This window comes from Poromitra crassiceps, assembly GCF_964638095.1.
Source record: "Poromitra crassiceps genome assembly, chromosome: 28".
Taxonomy (NCBI): Eukaryota; Metazoa; Chordata; class Actinopteri; order Beryciformes; family Melamphaidae; genus Poromitra; species Poromitra crassiceps.
Window position 1 is genome coordinate 4,207,524 of NC_139651.1, and position 21,785 is coordinate 4,229,308.

Consider the following 21,785-nt stretch of genomic DNA (forward strand, 5'->3'; position numbering starts at 1 on the left):
CCGGACCAGCGGTAGCAGTCTCCACGGTCAGACAGAGGAAAGGTGCCGGCGCTGGCAGGAGCAGAACGGCAGGCAGCGGGGGCATATGGAGCTTCTACACAGAGGACTCGCAAGGGTTCAAAGTCGGGCCCATAGCAGTGCTGGTGATGAGTGTGCTCTTCATCGCCTCTGTCATCCTCCTGCACATCTGGGGCAAGTACAGCCACGATTAAACTCCATGCTGTCACCTAAGCTAACCTAATGGCTGCCGGCGTCGCGACGACCCACAAACCACCGCGCATCAACCGCAGCACGCTCAGAACGCCACCCTATTGTAGTACGAAAAAACGCCACCATCGTCGAGTGGTAGCCAGTGATCATCCCTGATGATGTCATACCCACTGTCATGCCCCACAATGACATCATCATCATCATCATCAGAAAGAAGAAAAACGGCCTATAGCAAGCAGCATACAGGAACTAGGGGCTGGTGAGCCAGGCCTAACTGTAAGCTTGATCAAAGAGGAACGTTTTAAGCCTATAGAGATGGTGTCTGTCTCCCAGACCGAGGCTCACTTTAAGAAGACTATTATGTGAAAACACCCCAACTCTATGGACGACGTAACGGCATCGACAACTTCATCCACATGTTCATGTAATTATAATCAACGCTAGCTAGTTGGATAAGTTATTGTTGGAGATAACTGTACTGCTAGAGAGACTTCCTCTCCTCACACTATACGCACCAGTGCTGACTGACAGGTTAGAAGTTTGTAGGGACAGCTTTTGGGAGGGGAAAGGGAGGTTGGGAGGGTTTTTTATTTTGTTTGGTGTGTAACATTTTGCCATCTAAAATAACAATGTTCTAATCGAAATAAATAATGTTGACATTAAGAAGTTTGTGTTTTTCTTTAATTATTATGCTTTTTTTATTTTCACAACTGAAATTACATTTTTGTTATTACGGAGAGAGTAAAGTAGCAAAAAAAGGTACCTACTGTACTGTTGGGTACCGGTTCCGAATTGCAGGTACCGGTACTGGGGCATAGTGGTAACCTCTTTCAAATGAGGCAGATAGTTTACCTTCCTATTTTCAGATCACCTGTATAAATGAAGAACTGAGCTAGAACTGTATGACATCATCAGCGCCCTGGCCATGTATGACATCATCGGCGACCTGGCCACTCAGCCTGCTCGGCCCCTAGTGACCTGGCCTCTCTTTCTTTCTTTCTTTCTTTCTTTCTTTCTTTCTTTCTTTCTTTCTTTCTTTCTTTCTTTCTTTCTTTCTTTCTTTCTCTCGGGGGGACAGACACATACATAGAGTGGCCGTGACATAAAAATGATCTGGATATGATGATGCAGTTTAGTTTTTATTTTATTTGATTGTAGAATTGATCAATACTACACTGGTTGTCCAAAACATTTTGGTTTCAAATACTCTCCAGTTGGATCTGCACTGTGCTGTTGAATAAGTACTTGGATGTGATATCTGCAGGGATATGAGGAATACTGAAAGGAGAAGATAAGGAGATCCAGGATGTTTGAAATGCTAATTTGGCTCTGGATAGCAGCGGCATGGCACGACGGGGACCCAGACACTGATTAGAAAATGGCTTTGTGCTACTTCTTCTTTAACCTATCATGGCCTTTCATGTACAGATGCACTAATCTTCAATAAGCGTCTGCGCCATGATTATCAAGATCATTGGCAGATTAAACTAAGATCAAACAGAAACTTAACAAAAACTTAGAGGGGGCACGGTGGTAAGCGCTGTCGCCTCACAGCTAGAAGGTCCTGGGTTCGATTCCCATCTGGGACCCTGTGAGCGCTGAAGAAGTGCGTGCCCGTCTGCATGTCCTTGAGCGCCCACCGTCCGGGTGGGGTCGCCAAAAGGGCCTCTCTGTGCGGAGTTTGCATGTTCTCCCCGTGTCCCCTGGGGGTTTCCTTCATATAGGAACCCCTCCACAAAACAGAAACTTAACTTAAAGGAGAATTCAGTTTTTTTACACCCTGGTCTGTAATTCTAGCTTTAAATATGATTTTTAAGTCACCCTGACAAGTTCGGTTTGATATTACTTGCTGAAACGATCATTTATTCTGAACTGCGACCTGAAAACGAGGAAAACGGGGCATGTGAAATGCCTGTATTTATGTCCTGTATATACAGTAGATTATTTCCCGACGCACAGCGGCTCATATGCTTATTATATTATAGAGGCACCGAGAATATGAGCGATCTATTTACCTCCGTCATCCAGTTCAAATGAATCCTCGGATGTGCTTCTTCTAATTCTTCTGTTCCACCGTAAAACCAAACAGTGAATACAGGAGAGGGCAACTAAAGAGATCAAGAGAAGAGGATCTCACACACACACACACACACACACACACGCACGCCGCACGCACGCACGCACACACACACACACACACACACACACACACACATGCGTGACTCAGTAGCCAATGAACAGCCAGAAAAGGGTCTCGCACTACTTTTGAATGCTAAAATAAAGCTGATAATGTACAATTTGATTAAAAAAACAACAAAAAACGTTCAAAGTACAACACAAACTGTCCATTTAGCTGCAACTCGACAGTGCTGCTTAATCCAGGACCTTACTTCCTGGAACTCTTGAGATTTAAAAAAACGGGTCCATTGGAGTGAATAGAGATGTCGCGACTCTTCTATCTACACGGCTCTGGCCTACATTACAGCACATTGACATGTGACAAGCAGCCGTACTTGCCCTCAATAACAGTGTCTGCCACCAGCATGAATAATGGAAGATAATGTTGTTCTCCTCACACTTCAATGAATAATATATATATCCATCCCCCCCCCCTCCCTCTCTCTCTCTCTATGTCTCTCTCTCTCTATGTCTCTCTCTCTCTGTGTGTCTCTTTATCTCTCTCTGTTTTTCTGCTTCTCAGGGATGAGGGAACACCCGTCCTATAGAGGATAACCATCAAGCAGAGGAGGGTTTTCAGATAACTAAATAGCACAAGAGGAGAGAGAGTAGGAGGGGGAGAGGAGGGAGGGAGGGAGGGAGGGAGGTAACTCAATGAAGGAGTAGAGAGAGTTGGGGGATAGAGTGAGAGAGATAGAGAGAGGTAGGGGGAGAGAGAGAGAGAGAGAGGGAGGGACGGGAAAGTGAAGGATTGATAGAAGAAGGTGAAGGAAGGTCTGGATGGTCTCCACGGCGACGGCCAGCAGGTCTCGCCCCTTCCCAAGATGGCCTCCAACTTCAACGACATCGTCAAGCAGGGCTACGTACGCATGCGCAGCCGCAAGCTGGGGGTGAGTGTTACTACCGCTTTGTGTCAGTTCACACCAAGTCAGTCAACACGGGGTTAATGACAATCCAGGCAAGACTCTGGTCACAACCCGGGAGAGATACATAACGTTAGCATTATTAGCATAACAAAGGGCTACTACCCATGTCTGGAAATGGCTTTTGATGTTTGTTTTTTCTTACATTCCCTTCCTTTCATCTCACCGGCCTCAGTAAAATGCCTTGCACCTGATTTGAATTATTACTATTATGAATAATGCCTTCTTCGCATTATTATATTTTGAAACAAGGCACAATAAAGCTCTCAATAACTGTCAAACTATTAGTTTGACAGTTATTGAGAGTTGATTTGAGTTAATGAGTTATTAATTTGAGTTAGTGTGGACCAGTGATGTCACTGGTCCACACTTTAACACTCAATAACTGTCAAATTAAATGACAGACTTCAAAACCGTTTACAGTTTTCTGATATACTACTGATGTTCTAATGATACAAAGCTGGTTGAAAATGGGCGGAGTGTTCCTTTAATTCAAGAAAATCCCCAAATCAAATTGATTGATTGGAAAAACAGCTTTTGGCAGAGAAAAGTGAGATTGGAAGACGTCAGACTCGTTAAGATGGATGCGTTTGTGCAGGGTGTGCCTCCTCGTCGCCTGGTGCGTGAGGCTCTCGTTAAACGTCTCCTGAGACTGTTAGCGATCCGTTCGGTGTACGTCGTCTACCTCTGCATAGGAAATGCAAATTTTTCAGCAAGCGTGAGTCACATTCAAATGGAATTGGCAGTTGGGCTTCAACCTTTCTTTCTCTTTTCTGCATGACTCATATTATGGAAATGAGCGCAAATCAATTTGGGTCAGGCTCTGTTCGCCCGGCTCACTTCAAATAGCCGTCTCCTCCGCTGTCGCCGCTCCAAATACCTGTGTCCTCCGCTATCGCCGCTCCCACAGCTGAGTGAACGGACGGCGATATTTATTTCGCTCAGCGATGAAATTGCCATTTCAGCATGAACTCACCATTTAGGATAATACTGAGAAAAAAAGTTTCTCGTCCGGAAGTTTCTGCTCAGTTAATAGTAGATAAAATGGCCTTCTGTAAATAATGTAGATTGCTGAGACGCATGGTGGTGCAGTGGTAAGCGCTGTCGCCTCACAGCTAGAAGGTCCTGGGTTCGATTCCCACCTGGGACGCTGTGAGCGCTGAAGGAGTGCGTGCCCGTCCGCATGTCCTCGAGTGCCCGCCGCCCGGATGGGGTCGTCAAAAGGGCCTTTCTGTGTGGAGTTTGCATGTTCTCCCCCCGTGCCCCCCGGGGGTTTCCTTCATATAGGAACCCCCTCATCAAAACATGCAATATCCTGGTCGCTGAAGTGGTTCCTCCTCTGGTTGTTCGGGGCGCCTGTTCGGAGGGAGGGGAACTCGTTGTTGGAATAGCGTGATCCTCCCACGTGCTATGTCCTACCGGTGAAGCTTCCCCTGTCAGGTGAAAAGAAGCGGCTGGCTAACTGCCCATGTCTCGGAGGAAGCATGGAGCCAGTTTCGGCTCTCCCCAGATTGACAGAGGGTGGAGGAGCAACCAGGATAAATAAATTAAAATTTGGACTAACGGGGGATAAAAATGGGATAAAGAATTGGGGGGGAAATATTTGCCCTAGCTGTTTACTACTAGCAAGCAAATATGGACACACTAGCTAGTTTTAAATCCAGCTACCTAGTCTGGTTTAGGTTAGCCCCAATAGAGGCGCTGGGGGGGGGGGGGGGTGTAGGGGGGGGGGGTATGCTTTTTGTCGCATAAACTATTTTTTTCATATAATGTAATTTAATGACTTTGAAAATTAGAAAATCATGACCCATTTTCGATCCTATAATAAAATTGCCTAGGTGGGCTGGCGATGTCTGTTAGTCACGTTTTACGTGACGGAACATTGTGACGTCATCAGTGATGTCATAAATCCCCCCCCCCTCCCCCCTCCCTGGTGTCATAAATCCCCTCTCCACCCTGCAAGATTGCTAGTTCAGAATGACCCCAATTAAAGAATGTAGAAGAATGCATATATTGTTCTCATCGGTCTCAGCACTATTATTTCTCCATGCAGGCAGTTCTACAATAGTGAATCACAGTTATAATACTGAATCAACAAATCTGATCAAATATGAGTCAATGGCCCTAATGTGTCTGTGTGGCGGACTGAGGCCAACTTGGCAAGCTTTTACCTCCCCCCCCCTCTCTCTCTCTCCCCTCTCTCTCTCTCTCTCTCTCTCTCTCCCCCTCTCTCTCTCCCTCTCCCTCTCTCTCTCTCTCTCTCTCTCTCCCCCTCTCTCTCTCCCTCTCCCTCTCTCTCTCTCTCTCTCTCTCTCTCCCCCCCTCTCTCTCTCTCTCTCTCCCTCTCCCTCTCTCTCTCTCTCTCTCTCTCTATTGATTATGGTCACATCTCTTTTTCTTGTTTTGTTTTTAAACACTAGCTACTCTGTCTTTGTCCCCTGCCCCCCCTCATTCACATTCCCCTGGTGGCTTTATCTCCCTGTTTCTTTCCTCGGGACTGTGTGTGTGTGTGTGTGTGTGTGTGTGTGTGCGTGCGTGCGTGCGTGTGTGTGTGCGTGCGTGTGTGTGTGTGTGTGTGTCTGCACTCTGCATTCTCCCATCTCATTCTTGCACTTCTGCCTCATTATCTAGTTCTCTCTCTCTTCCCCGTTTCTTTCAGTCTCACCTCTCTCGCCCTCTCTCTCTGTCTCTCTCTCTCTCTGCCCTTTTTCTTTCGCTGTCTTTTTAGCCAGTTTTCCTTGCTCTCGGGCCCGTGCATGCATTTGTGATGAATCTGCTTCACTAAAACACAACTTCATGTCTCTGCACAAATTTATGTCCTGCTGACCTTTTTCTTATTCTATAGTTTCATAACTTTTCAGTAGCTTTATGTTCGATCGTAAAATAGGTCTCGCTTCGCTTTGGTTCTTTTTGTTTTCTCACGTAAGTCTCGGATTTAATTCCACGTAGCAGCATTATAAAGCTCTTAAAAAGTCATTGCTTTTGGAAACCTGCAAATACCTCGGGTGCCTAGCAGCCTCGCCCCAGTGCGTTCAGACAGCTCTGCAGGAATCCCAGGGGTGAGACAGAGACAGAGGGCATAAATATGAAGAGACAGAGGTGGAGAGAGATGGGTATCTGAGTTCTCCCTCTGGCTCCTTAAGGGCAGAAAGCCCTCGCACAGCTGAGGTCCTCCTCAAGGCTGCGTAGATAGAACACCAAAGTCACACTTGATCTATCTCGCTAGGAACAACAGAGCCGAAGGAAAAACCCAGAGACGTGCAAGGTCCCAAATGCGCACTGAATTAAACCGACCTCCGGAGGCACTGCTGCACCCTGGGAGCCCTGGAGTTAGTAAACACTCGGTCTATTTACCGTTACCTGGTTTTGGTTTTTTACCCTGGCTATAATACTGTGCGATGCTGCTATTGATGAGATCAATAATGTGATCGATCAGGCCCTGGATGTGGAAATGGAGTTTTAAACAACAAACCCCCCCCCCCAACCTGCCTTCACCCAGTAATGCCTCCAGGGTGGAAAGGGTTTTAATATGCATGCGTATGGAGGCTAGACAGTAGACACAAGTGCTCACATAGGCCTTTCCCACACTGCTACTAACACGTATGCTGACAGTGCATTCCACACACTGAGCCATGAGATACTTAAGCTGTGTTCACACCGAGATATTTATTTTTCTCTCTGTCGCTCGATTCAACCCTTTGGAATCGCTGAGTTTAAATCGCTCGTCAACAGGCACACGAATTGACGGACATCTGGGGGCTATAACGTTATGCAATGTCATGATGTTTGTCCACTCTGAGCCACCGTAGTTGTTTACAAGCTAAGCCTATCAGCGTGCTCCTAGTCTCTTAAAACAGACTGTCTTATCTACATCCGGTGGATGCAGCTATATACAGTCTGTACTTCGTGGGGGAGAATCATGCACCAAACGGAAGAGGAAGTTGAAAGGCGGGACTTCCGCTCATTCGTCCAATCAGAATTTAACATTAGCTAACTAGCTGTATACTGCTGTAGCTATCGTTAGCTAACGCTGATTAGTAAGACGAACGATAAGCTCAGTAACGTTAGCAACTTACCTCATCACTTTCGTTTAACTCTGGAATAAGTGCACGTCTTGCACGAGGTTCCTCCAAGCCGCGGATACATCGTTTACGTCTATCAGGGTCTTCTTTCACCGGTTTCGTCGGCGTAGCTTCCATGGTAATTCTAAAGCACTGCTAGCATTAGCAACCTGCATCGGTTTAAGTTTCCGGGGGGAACATATTTTTCGTGGACACGCGTGTCGTGATTGGTCAGATTCCGTCGAACTTCCTTCCGGTCTGAAGGTTTTTTTCACTACTTCCTTGTGCATGTTCTGGGGGTCTAACGTACAGACGGTATGGCGAGAGCATTTGAAAATTGCGGAAGCCAACTCGTCTGTTCTAAGAGACTAGCGTGCTCCTGACGCGAGCTCTATACCGGTAGTACAGACTTCACTTCATGTCAGCTGTCAGCCTGTCAATGCGGTTTGTTGCCACACAATAAACCAGCGGTTTGTTCCAAGCCAGTGTGATCCTTGACTCACTCTCACATGGCAGCCAATCAGCGTTGAACAGGGAGCACTGATGCTAGCGAAATTTCGCTCGAGTTGGGATATTTCATCTCACGCGACGAGCGACTTTTCGCCCTATCGCTCTGTCTCTGTCGTACGGACGCCCAGCGATTATTCTTCTTCAATATACGCTCAATCGCTCGTTTGCATTGACTTTGTATGTAACCTCGATGCCAGCGAAAAACATTAATAGGTCGCTGTGAACGCACCTTTACTTTCCATTCTTTTGCAACATTGTGATCAGTAGGTGACACTGTCTTTGAACCAGACAAGTTAGTGTACATTTGAATATGGGGAGGGCTGTGCTTATCAATTATTTGGCACATTTGTAAAAAGATATACTTGCCTACAAGCAATTAAGGAACATGATTTCCATGACGTGCGAGCAGTAACGGCTACATTTCAGTAGAGCAATGAATCATGCAGCCATACATAGATAAGCAACAAAAAAAACAATATTTTAAATTAATCTGTTTCTGATACTTATCTGTAATACCTTTTAAAAGACCACACCTACCCTAACACCCTGGAGTCCCAGAAGACTCAGGGCTAATGTACACCGCCTCCGGAGACAGGTACGGCAGCGAACAGACCCGCACTCATGTCATCTGTCAGACGTATGCGAGATCCGACAAAAATAGAACAGGTGCATCATTTTTCCGTACCGCATCATGTATCGCCCATCTATTAACATGGGCGAGAGTCGATCTGGCGGTTTTGCAGGATCCGCAAAGGCACAGTACAGTAAAGCCAGAGGTGAGAACTGGTGAAAATATTGTAGGTGAGACAAGATGGAGGATATCACTTCTGAGACCTCCAGTGTTCTCTGTGTTTACCCAACAGAGATATAAGTAAGATAAGAAGATAAGCTTCACAACAAAAGCCAAACAAGCATAAGAGTTAGTCACCTCAGCTGCTGGCGAACGTGCTAGATAAGAGGGTTCCATTGAAGGGGTGCAGAGGCGGAGACGGCAGCTTTTGTTTGCCAGCTACCAGCGGACTTTTAGGCCCGATTAGGGCCACAATTTACATGGCTTATTTTCAACATCAGATCGATATCTAGCCTAAGGGGACATTCACACCAAAAGCGTTTTTTTTTTCAGTCATAACGCTATGAAAATCATGTCGAGGGCGCTTCCATTGTGCACAAAACACCGCGCACGGAGCGTTTTTTTGCGCTTCGTTTTATTTCCCCCTGCAGTCGCGTGCAGTACAGATCAGAACACAACGACCACACGGACGGTAGCCAGCTGGTTTTGTCTGTTTGATGTTGTTCACTGTCAACACGAAAGCCAGATTATTGCCAATTCTGGCAGCAGCGGAGGTTGAAGGTCCCTCTGGGAGGAGAAAATGTAGGAGGAGTAAAAAGACGAGCAGCGCGCTTTTCCTCTAATGTTCAACTTTTTTCAGCTTTAAAACGCCCACAGCGCTCCTCCAAAAAGACGAGACGCCACCCAGCGTTTAAACGCCAGGTGCGTTCATTAAAAGAGGAGCACGTTTAGCATGTCCTTACATAGAGAATGAATTGCAGAAAGACGCTGGCAGCTCCAAAAACGCTTTTGCTATGAATGTCCCCTTATACTGTATCATGATATTGCGTGCAGGTAGTGTAGCGGTAGATTCCCTGCCTAGTGCCTACCAACATGAGGGCGCAGGTTCATGCCCCCATGTTACCTCCGGCTTGGTCGGGCATCCATACAGGCACGACCGGCTGTATCTGCGGGTGGGGAAGCCGGATTAAGGGTATGTGTCCTGGTCGCTGCACTAGCGCCTCCTCTGGTCGGTCGGGGGGCGCCTGTTTGTGCGGAAGGGAACTGGTGGGAATAGCGTGATCCTCCCACGTGCTACAGTACGTCCTGCCGGTGAAGCTTCCCGCTGTCAGGTGAAAAGAAGCGGCATGTGTCGGAGGAAGCATGGTGCTAGTCTACGGCTCTCCCCAGATTGGCAAGAGGGTGGAGCAGCGGGGGGAAATTGGCCAAGTACAATTGGGGAGAAAATGGGGGGAAATCGGAAGAAAGAAAATACTGTATCACGATATTTCACTAGTATAATAAGCCGCTCAGTGTGCGAGCTGCAGGCGACATGCTGGAACCGAGTGTGCAAAGCACGTCATATTTCTCCTAGCAATATATTGCTCAGACCTTGTCCGCTCTTTCCACACTCTGTTCGGTGCTGCAGTGTGTCCCACTCCCCCAGCCTCACTCTGATCTCATATTCACCCGGTGGCCACATCACGTACTGTACAGACCCCCCCCCCCCCATTCAGTGTGAGGAACCTGTAAATGTTTCTTCCATGCTGATGAGGCCCTGAAGGCATCATTAGGTAACCAGTCCTCTGAGACCAATAGGTTAGACTGTTCCGTATAGCCGGAGCTCCCAGATCTTCAGACCTCTCCTCCTCCCACACACGCCGCTCCAGCTGCAGGCGGTGTGACCTTCACCACCTCCACCTCCACCTACTACAACCACCCCAACACATCCACCCTTCTGCTAGCTCCCTCGTTTTCTACCAATCATGTTCTTTATTGAGGCGTATCTCATTAAAAAAAAGTAAGTGCAAATGACCTTTGATTGTGAAGCTACCTGCACATTTTTCCACACGACTCCCACAATCCACCTCCTCGCTCGCCTATGTTCCTTCTAGGGATGCACCGATCCACATTCTTTCACTTCCGATCCGATTCCGATACCTGAATTTGGATATCTGCCGATACCGATATTATTCCGATACCGCTATTTTTCTTGAATATACAGTATAGGCAAAGATTTGGCCAATTAAAGATTTTTTTTTTTTCAAATATACCTTGCAAAAAGCAGACAAAATTAAGAAAATATACAAGGCAAAGAAGGATACTATTATACATGGGCAAATTACGGCCAGCGCCCCCTGTGCGGCCCGCGCTGGAATTGCAAATATATATATATATAGTATATATATATATTTCTTTTTTCCCCCCAATTCCGATCCGATTCGTGAATTATGTCAGTATCGGCACCCGATACCGATATTGGATCGGATCGGTCCCATCCCTAGTTCCTTCAGTCAAACTCTCGACTCTCTTTCCCCCTGGAATAAACATACGACTCTTCTTGGCCAATTGGTTTGTGTTCAGATGAATCAAAAATGCATCAGATCAGACCCTGGTGTATTATCCACCCAAATCATTAGGCGCACAAATTTGTCAGCAGTGGAACAAGTGAGACAAGGTGTTTACTGTCCGTTTTAATCGGTGGACATATTAAAAGTGTAAGTGATGTGGTGGGCGGCCATCTGTGTTTTGCTGAAGGAAAGAGAACATTAAATTCAGTGTGTAGACCCAGAGAGGCATTTTTAATGTCAGGTGTAAATGTAATCATGCTAGTCTCTTAAAACAGACTGTCTTATCTACATCCGGCAGATGCAGCTATATACAGTCTGTACTTCGTGGGGGAGAATCATGCACCAAACGGAAGAGGAAGTTGAAAGGCGGGACTTCCGCTCATTCGTCCAATCAGAATTTAACATTAGCTAACTAGCTGTATACTGCTGTAGCTATCGTTAGCTAACGCTGATTAGTAAGACGAACGATAAGCTCAGTAACGTTAGCAACTTACCTCATCACTTTCGTTTAACTCTGGAATAAGTGCACGTCTTGCACGAGGTTCCTCCAAGCCGTGGATACATCGTTTACGTCTATCAGGGTTTCACCGGTTTCGTCGGCGTAGCTTCCATGGTAATTCTAAAGCACTGCTAGCATTAGCAACCTGCATCGGTTTAAGTTTCCGGGGGGAACATATTTTTCGTCGACACGCGTGTCGTGATTGGTCAGATTCCGTCGAACTTCCTTCCGGTCTGAAGGTTTTTTTCACTACTTCCTCCTTGTGCATGTTCTGGGGGTCTAACGTACAGACGGTATGGCGAGAGCATTTGAAAATTGCGGAAGCCAACTCGTCTGTTCTAAGAGACTATAATCATGCTAAATCAGATGTAGACACAATCCAGATACAAGATGCATGTTGGAAAGGTGGCCTATATATATATCATGTAATATGCCATCAACGTACATTAAATGTGCTGTGGGGCCGGGCCTTAACAGTCTGTCCACGTTCTGTTTTTGTGCCGGGGAACTGGAACACACCCACACATAAGTGTATGCACACATTCACCCTTGGCCCTGTACATTGCCCTGGGTCTCTGTACATTGCCCTGGGCCTCACATTGCCCTGGGTCTCTGTACATTGCCCTGGGTCTCTGTACATTGCCCTGGGTCTCCCTGTGGTTAATGCTGCATCCATGTCACATGGGAATAACTGCTGGAATGATTTGACCACAGCACCAACTTAGTTTCAACTAAATCTTCACGTTTAAACCCGTTTGATGCTAATACGCTATCCCTATAAAATATCATTCTATTATCATCATCATCATCATCTCCTCTAAGAGAGATGTACCACATTCTCCATGTTGGGTACCCATACAACCCATTCTCATCCAGACATCGTGAGGTGAGAGGTCATTCAGGTCAAGGGAACCGTTTAAAAATGGCCATGGTCGTTTTTCCCTCGCCAACATTATCCTGACTTTGGAGCGTTATTTAGCCTCCTTCTCGACAAGCTAGCGTGACATCATTGGTACCACTTCATGCCTTAATTCGTATAGTTTCATATGATACCAGTTGCTTCACTCTAGCGTTGAAATCTTCGAAAATTCCGATATTCGGGAAAATATAGCGATATTCGATATTATCAAAAACTGGCCCAAGCCTGTGACATTCCCTGCCTTTCCTGGCAGATTTGTGTGATCCAATACTCATTTAATACTCATTTCCTGGGAAAAGGAGAATGCACCACACCTCAGAGTGATAACCTTCACCCATAATGCCACGCTGTCCAGACTGTACAGAACGATAACGCTTCCATCAACAAAGCATTAGCATTTTACTCAGCGGCGTGCAACACATCCCGCAGGTCTGTTCTGCCGACCAGATACCATCTCAATGGAGTCGTTATGGGAAATCTTGAAATGGCTCCTGAGACAGCGTTTTCCACCACCACACACAGTGATAGGTCCACTGCCCGAATGATCACTCAAAACCATTATCTCGCTAGCTATTAGCGTTGACCTTGCCTTTCCAGGACACGAGCGGGCCAAAGTCATCGGCAGAAATAGCGCCTGCCTGCCCTATTACGGAACCACCGTCGCTGAAAGAAATCACATGCTGCGATTAGACTGGGAGGCTTTAGAAGATGCGAGACGCACCCGTCGTGACTGAGCGCTACCGCTAACAGCAAGCTAGCAAAGCATGCGGCGGTGGTGATAGCCTAAAGGTAAATGAAGCTGCTAAGATGTGATCAGATCAAACCTTAATGATGCCTGTGGGGAAATCGGGTAGAGAGAGAGGGATGCCAGCGGCGCCTGCTATAACACCGTCTCGGTTTCCCGCGCGCTCAGAGATGGCTGTCCTGTTGGGAGGACGATGTGTCAGATCTGAGAGGAATAGGTTGCACTTGTTTGTGCAGCTCGCCTCCTTGTTGGGGGATTGAACCCCCGGTCTCCTGTGGAAGGCAGGTGTAGTGGCCACAATACCAATGAGGAGGGTAATGCTTTTGCCTGGTTCAAGAGCTACTGTCAAGATGCCACCGAGCAAGGCACTTAACCCCCAATGACTCCAGTGTAGCTGCTCAGTGGTCATCAGTGTGCTTGTTCTGGGCAGTTGTATAGAACTGGTTTACTTACTTTCATGAATGGACGTAGTTATGTGGCTGGATTATTTGGAAGAGAGCCACATTGGTGAGTAAACAAGTGAAAGTCGAATCGTTTCTTTTCCCGATAGCGCTGCATTAGGCTATTGTGTGACAGGTGCCCGCTATTAATGTTCACGCATATTAATTAATCGTTGATGCATATCAATTAATTAAACGAGCAAACTCACGGCCAGATGCGTCGATTTCCTCAAGTGCCAAGTGCCTGTCTGTCTTGTATCGTGAACATGCAATAAGATGATAGCGTTGCATTATAGATTCGAGACATAACTTTTGTGGGGAGAAATAAATTGAAAACTAGTCGGATATATTTTGACTGGCGGCTTTTGGGCGATGTAACACTTTTGGGCACATTGCCACCAGCCCACCTTATCGCCTAAATAATGCGTTGAAGGTTTTTGATGGAGCGGAGAATTGCTTTCTGAAATAGATCTCTGATGTCGTCTACATTGAAAAATGTAATTAAAAAGTCTGCCTCGCGTAAACACCGTGATTCCTGGCTGCAGCCTGCAGACTTTAGTGTGCAACATGTTTGGAAATGGCTAAAGACACATGATGATTCACTCATACAGCTGTAGCCTATTCTCATGGTAATTCATGCCAAATCATAAGAAAAAGCAGTGGAGTGATTTGAAAGCTTTGCACCTGATTTACAGTCTAAAGCCCTGAGTAGGGGGTTGGGTGGTAGTTGGATCATTAAAAATGACATTGCAAAAAAGTCCATCTTACATTAGCAGTTCGTCCCAAAAAGAGAGAAAGATAGCAGAGAGATTTGGAGAGATTTGGAGAGATTTCAGCAGACATAGAGTGAGTCTATGCCTATTAAAATCCAATGACAACTAGATGCAAGAGTAGCATCAGAATATCGGATATCGGAATACAACAAGACCATGTTTATTCTTCTTCCCCCACCAACAAAATGCATTGTGTTGAAACAGCACAAATTGTGCAAAACATCTTTGGACTGCCCCATCATGAGTGTGCTTGAGTGCAACTGATATCTAGGGTTGAGGAGGTTTTCCTCCGTCGGTGAGCACGAGACCATTTTTTGTCTACTTTTTTTCTCAACTTTTTTCTCAACTTTCTCTAAATTAAATAAATGGCTTGTGGAGATGGGTCATTTTTGGGCAGTGTAGCCTTAAAGGAACACTCCGCCAATTTTCAACCAGCTTTGTATCATTAGAACATCAGTAGTATATCAGAAAACTGTAAACGGTTTTGAAGTCTGTCATTTAATTTGACAGTTATTGAGTGTTAAAGTGTGGACCAGTGACATCACTCGTCCACACTAACTCAAATTAATAACTCATTAACTCAAATCAACTCTCAATAACTGTCAAACTAGATGAATGATGAATAGTTTGACAGTTATTGAGAGTTGATTTGAGTTAATGAGTTATTCATTTGAGTTAGTGTGGACCAGTGATGTCACTGGTCCAGATTTTAACACTCAATAACTGTCAAATTAAATGACAGACTTCAAAACCGTTTACAGTTTTCTGATATACTACTGATGTTCTAATGATACAAAGCTGGTTGAAAATGGGCGGAGTGTTCCTTTAATCATAGTTTTGTCTTTTGCCAAACACTAAATCAATGGTTGCTGTTGCCTTACCCACACTAGCCTAACCTACTTTATCCAGATAATACCTAACCCTTTACAATCCTGACATTAACTACAGATATATTCTTTCAGATGATATGAGATGAAGCCAGAAATTTGTCCCAGAATGTAGCCTATGAGAGACCACACACACACACACACACACACACACACACACACACACACACACACACACACACACACACACACACACACACACACACACACACGCACACACACACACACAGCATCTCTCCTTCTGTCCATGTTAGATGGACCGGTGAAGAAGTGTGCACTCAGCAGGATGGTGTTGCCGTGGCAGCAGGATGGTGTGGTCAGTGTGGCAGCATAAGGAGGGAGGGGGGGAGGGGGGGGGGGAGGAGGCGGTTACCGTGACAGCGGGGGCTCGGAGGTGACATATTGCTCCCCTGGGAAAAAAAACGGCCTTCCAGCCAGGAGTGAATTACCTCACCTGTAGGTCTCTCTCTCTCTCTCTCTCTCTCTCTCTCTCTCTCTCTCTCTCTCTCTCTCTCTCTCTCTCTCTCTCTCTCTCTCTCACTCTCTCTCTCCCCCTCTCGCCAACTCCATTTCTCTCTGCCCCTCCGCTCATTTTCACAAACTGCCGACATCTTCAAATATAATCTTAACGCTAAACACACCGTTTTAGCCTAGCTTTCACATGAGGTGTCATAGAGTAAGAGTTCACTTTAATTAATGAAAAAATATGATCATTTTCAATCTAAGTCGTGTTTTTAGGCTGAGCAAGTGAAAGTCCATCCATCAGTGTTGCATGCGACTTCCTGGTTTTACCCATATGTGGTTGGGAACATCTCACGCTGTGTGCAACCTGCCATTCCCTCAGGACCTGCACACCGCCAGATGATCATGACAAGTGTTAGCTGTCTTGCCTCTCTCGTCACACTTACACTGTTAGCCTATATGGCTATATATCCTCAATCCTGCTTTCTCGCAACCCGCCTCGTCCTCGGCTATAGCTACATTTCCCAGAATGCCTTTTGACAACCCCCAGAAAACACGGGCATGTTTTTTGTTCCCTTCAATCCAAGGTGAGCTAGTTATACGTATGACAAAATACAGCACCAAACAAAATGGACCCAGAAATGCGAGGTTCATCACCAAAAGCTTGTTTGTTTTTTACATTTTTAAATGTTTGAGGGTGGATTTTTCCTTAAAGTCCTCAAAATTCCGTTACCTCTCGATGCCAATGCCAATGTGTGAAAACTGTCAAGTGCAGCTTTAGTATACAAGTAACCTTCATGCTTCATGTTGTGTCATTTCTACAATTTCCACGTTTGTTTCATCACGTCCTCTACTATTCTTACTTCTAATGTTAAGCACCTTGCATTGCAACCTTTCACAAAAGGTGCTACTGTATATCCTGTCAATTAATCAATGCTTGATTCATTGATTGATTATTGATTGATTGATTCTCACTTTAAATCGCTCTCTACACTAACCACTCCTTTCTGGTCCCCCCCCCCCACACACACACACACACACAGACCCCCCCCCCCCCCCACACACACACACACACACACACACGTCTGCAGTCTCGTACCTCGACGTCTTGTATTTGTTCCTCCTGCCATCATTACCGCCTCATTATCGCTCCCTGTAGTCATCTGTTATATTCTCTCTCTGCCCCCTCCCTCCCTCCCTCCCTCCCTCCCTCCCTCCCCACAGTGTCTCTGTCTTTCCTTTGACAACATTTAATGAGCTTTTTAATTGTAAGTCAATTTACTACAGTTGGTAAGTGTAATGCCTCTGTGTGTGTGTGTGTGTGTGTGTGTGTGTGTGTGTGTGTGTGTGTGTGCGTGTGTGGGTGTGTGTATGTGTGTGTGTGTGTGTGTGTGTGTGTGCGTGCACGCGCAATTACAATTTCTTGGTAATACATACCACTCCTGCAGCCTGTAATTCAGTTTTCAGTCGTCGTCGTCGTCTTCCCTTCCTCCACCCCTGCTATTTCCTCAACAGTGTTGGGTGGAAACATGTTATATTTATTTCCCCGCTAACGAGTAGTGTGACAAATTCCGTCTCAACTTGAGAATAAAATATTACAATTACCATTCAGAAAAAAAATCAATTGCTTTTGTTATCACCCCCTCTCAACATCAGATTCAAGATGAAGTATCCCAAACTTATTTCCCGGCCTCCATCCTCTGATTTGTTTTCCTCATATAGTTGCTGTCCTGCCTTGATGAGAAATGTTAGAAAAGTTGGAAATTGAAATTCTGGCTTATAAAACTTTGATGCTGCATGAGGGTCTACTCCAGTGGCTTATAAAACTTTGATGTCACATGATGGTCTACTCCAGTGGCTTATAAAACTTTGATGTCACATGATGGTCTACTCCAGTGGCTTATAAAACTTTGATGTCACATGATGGTCTACTCCAGTGGTTTATAAAACTTTGATGTTACATGATGGTCTACTCCAGTGACTTATAAAACTTTGATGTCACATGATGGTCTACTCCAGTGGCTTATAAAACTTTGATGTCACATGATGGTCTACTCCAGTGGCTTATAAAACTTTGATGTCACATGATGGTCTACTCCAGTGGTTTATAACACTTTGATGCTGCATGATGGTCTACTCCAGTGACTTATAAAACTTTGATGTCACATGATGGTCTACTCCAGTGGTTTATAAAACTTTGATGTTACATGATGGTCTACTCCAGTGACTTATAAAACTTTGATGTCACATGATGGTCTACTCCAGTGGCTTATAACACTTTGATGTCACATGATGGTCTACTCCAGTGGCTTATAAAACTTTGATGTCACATGATGGTCTACTCCAGTGGCTTATAAAACTTTGATGTTACATGATGGTCTACTCCAGTGACTTATAAAACTTTGATGTCACATGATGGTCTACTCCAGTGACTTATAAAACTTTGATGTTACATGATGGTCTACTCCAGTGACTTATAAAACTTTGATGTCACATGATGGTCTACTCCAGTGACTTATAAAACTTTGATGCTACATGATGGTCTACTCCAGTGGTTTATAAAACTTTGATGTCACATGATGGTCTACTCCAGTGACTTATAACACTTTGATGTCACATGATGGTCTACTCCAGTGGCTTATAAAACTTTGATGTTACATGATGGTCTACTCCAGTGGCTTATAAAACTTTGATGTTACATGATGGTCTACTCCAGTGACTTATAAAACTTTGATGTTACATGATGGTCTACTCCAGTGGCTTATAACACTTTGATGTTACATGATGGTCTACTCCAGTGACTTATAACACTTTGATGCTACATGATGGTCTACTCCAGTGGCTTATAACACTTTGATGTCACATGATGGTCTACTCCAGTGGCTTATAAAACTTTGATGTTACATGATGGTCTACTCCAGTGACTTATAAAACTTTGATGTCACATGATGGTCTACTCCAGTGGCTTATAACACTTTGATGTTACATGATGGTCTACTCCAGTGACTTATAAAACTTTGATGTCACATGATGGTCTACTCCAGTGACTTATAAAACTTTGATGTTACATGATGGTCTACTCCAGTGACTTATAAAACTTTGATGTCACATGATGGTCTACTCCAGTGGCTTATAAAACTTTGATGTCACATGATGGTCTACTCCAGTGACTTATAACACTTTGATGTCACATGATGGTCTACTCCAGTGGCTTATAACACTTTGATGTTACATGATGGTCTACTCCAGTGGCTTATAAAACTTTGATGTTACATGATGGTCTACTCCAGTGACTTATAAAACTTTGATGTCACATGATGGTCTACTCCAGTGGCTTATAACACTTTGATGTTACATGATGGTCTACTCCAGTGACTTATAAAACTTTGATGTCACATGATGGTCTACTCCAGTGACTTATAAAACTTTGATGTTACATGATGGTCTACTCCAGTGACTTATAAAACTTTGATGTCACATGATGGTCTACTCCAGTGGCTTATAAAACTTTGATGTCACATGATGGTCTACTCCAGTGACTTATAACACTTTGATGTCACATGATGGTCTACTCCAGTGGCTTATAACACTTTGATGTTACATGATGGTCTACTCCAGTGACTTATAACACTTTGATGCTACATGATGGTCTACTCCAGTGGCTTATAACACTTTGATGTTACATGATGGTCTACTCCAGTGACTTATAAAACTTTGATGTCACATGATGGTCTACTCCAGTGGCTTATAAAACTTTGATGTCACATGATGGTCTACTCCAGTGGCTTATAACACTTTGATGTTACATGATGGTCTACTCCAGTGACTTATAACACTTTGATGCTACATGATGGTCTACTCCAGTGGCTTATAACACTTTGATGTTACATGATGGTCTACTCCAGTGACTTATAACACTTTGATGCTACATGATGGTCTACTCCAGTGGCTTATAACACTTTGATGTCACATGATGGTCTACTCCAGTGGCTTATAAAACTTTGATGTCACATGATGGTCTACTCCAGTGGCTTATAAAACTTTGATGTCACATGATGGTCTACTCCAGTGGTTTATAAAACTTTGATGTTACATGATGGTCTACTCCAGTGGCTTATAACGCTTTGATGTCACATGATGGTCTACTCCAGTGACTTATAAAACTTTGATGTTACATGATGGTCTACTCCAGTGGGTTATAAAACTTTGATGTTATGATGGTCTACTCCAGTGACTTATAAAACTTTGATGTTACATGATGGTCTACTCCAGTGGTTTATAAAACTTTGATGTCACATGATGGTCTACTCCAGTGGCTTATAACACTTTGATGTCACATGATGGTCTACTCCAGTGGTTTATAAAACTTTGATGCTACATGATGGTCTACTCCAGTGACTTATAAAACTTTGATGTCACATGATGGTCTACTCCAGTGACTTATAACACTTTGATGTTACATGATGGTCTACTCCAGTGGCTTATAACACTTTGATGTTACATGATGGTCTACTCCAGTGGTTTATAACACTTTGATGCTACATGATGGTCTACTCCAGTGACTTATAAAACTTTGATGTCACATGATGGTCTACTCCAGTGGCTTATAAAACTTTGATGTTACATGATGGTCTACTCCAGTGGTTTATAAAACTTTGATGTTACATGATGGTCTACTCCAGTGGTTTATAAAACTTTGATGTTACATGATGGTCTACTCCAGTGGCGTATAAAACTTTGATGTTACATGATGGTCTACTCCAGTGACTTATAAAACTTTGATGTCACATGATGGTCTACTCCAGTGACTTATAAAACTTTGATGTCACATGATGGTCTACTCCAGTGACTTATAAAACTTTGATGTCACATGATGGTCTACTCCAGTGACTTATAAAACTTTGATGCTACATGATGGTCTACTCCAGTGGTTTATAAAACTTTGATGTCACATGATGGTCTACTCCAGTGACTTATAACACTTTGATGTCACATGATGGTCTACTCCAGTGGCTTATAAAACTTTGATGTTACATGATGGTCTACTCCAGTGGCTTATAAAACTTTGATGTTACATGATGGTCTACTCCAGTGACTTATAAAACTTTGATGTTACATGATGGTCTACTCCAGTGGCTTATAACACTTTGATGTTACATGATGGTCTACTCCAGTGACTTATAACACTTTGATGCTACATGATGGTCTACTCCAGTGGCTTATAACACTTTGATGTCACATGATGGTCTACTCCAGTGGCTTATAAAACTTTGATGTTACATGATGGTCTACTCCAGTGACTTATAAAACTTTGATGTCACATGATGGTCTACTCCAGTGGCTTATAACACTTTGATGTTACATGATGGTCTACTCCAGTGACTTATAAAACTTTGATGTCACATGATGGTCTACTCCAGTGACTTATAAAACTTTGATGTTACATGATGGTCTACTCCAGTGACTTATAAAACTTTGATGTCACATGATGGTCTACTCCAGTGGCTTATAAAACTTTGATGTCACATGATGGTCTACTCCAGTGACTTATAACACTTTGATGTCACATGATGGTCTACTCCAGTGGCTTATAACACTTTGATGTTACATGATGGTCTACTCCAGTGGCTTATAAAACTTTGATGTTACATGATGGTCTACTCCAGTGACTTATAAAACTTTGATGTCACATGATGGTCTACTCCAGTGGCTTATAACACTTTGATGTTACATGATGGTCTACTCCAGTGACTTATAAAACTTTGATGTCACATGATGGTCTACTCCAGTGACTTATAAAACTTTGATGTTACATGATGGTCTACTCCAGTGACTTATAAAACTTTGATGTCACATGATGGTCTACTCCAGTGGCTTATAAAACTTTGATGTCACATGATGGTCTACTCCAGTGACTTATAACACTTTGATGTCACATGATGGTCTACTCCAGTGGCTTATAACACTTTGATGTTACATGATGGTCTACTCCAGTGACTTATAACACTTTGATGCTACATGATGGTCTACTCCAGTGGCTTATAACACTTTGATGTTA

The 21,785-nt window shown here is 44.2% G+C and overlaps 1 protein-coding gene and 1 pseudogene across 2 annotated transcripts in view; one reads left to right on the forward strand and one right to left on the reverse strand.

Moving 5' to 3' along the window:
• LOC310799849 overlaps positions 1 to 21,785 on the reverse strand; it is a 449,550-nt pseudogene that overhangs the window by 3,958 nt on the left and 423,807 nt on the right. The gene's annotated exons all lie outside the window — the stretch shown is intronic.
• The window catches only part of dok4 (docking protein 4), a gene marked incomplete at its 3' end in the record, with an annotated part of 39,522 nt that continues 20,869 nt past the window's right edge, over positions 3,133 to 21,785 (forward strand). Inside the window, exon 1 of the mRNA XM_083662434.1 lies at positions 3,133 to 3,278. Coding sequence (XP_083518560.1) covers positions 3,213 to 3,278 — 66 coding nt within the window. The 5' untranslated portion in view covers positions 3,133 to 3,212. The remainder of the gene's footprint in view (positions 3,279 to 21,785) is intronic.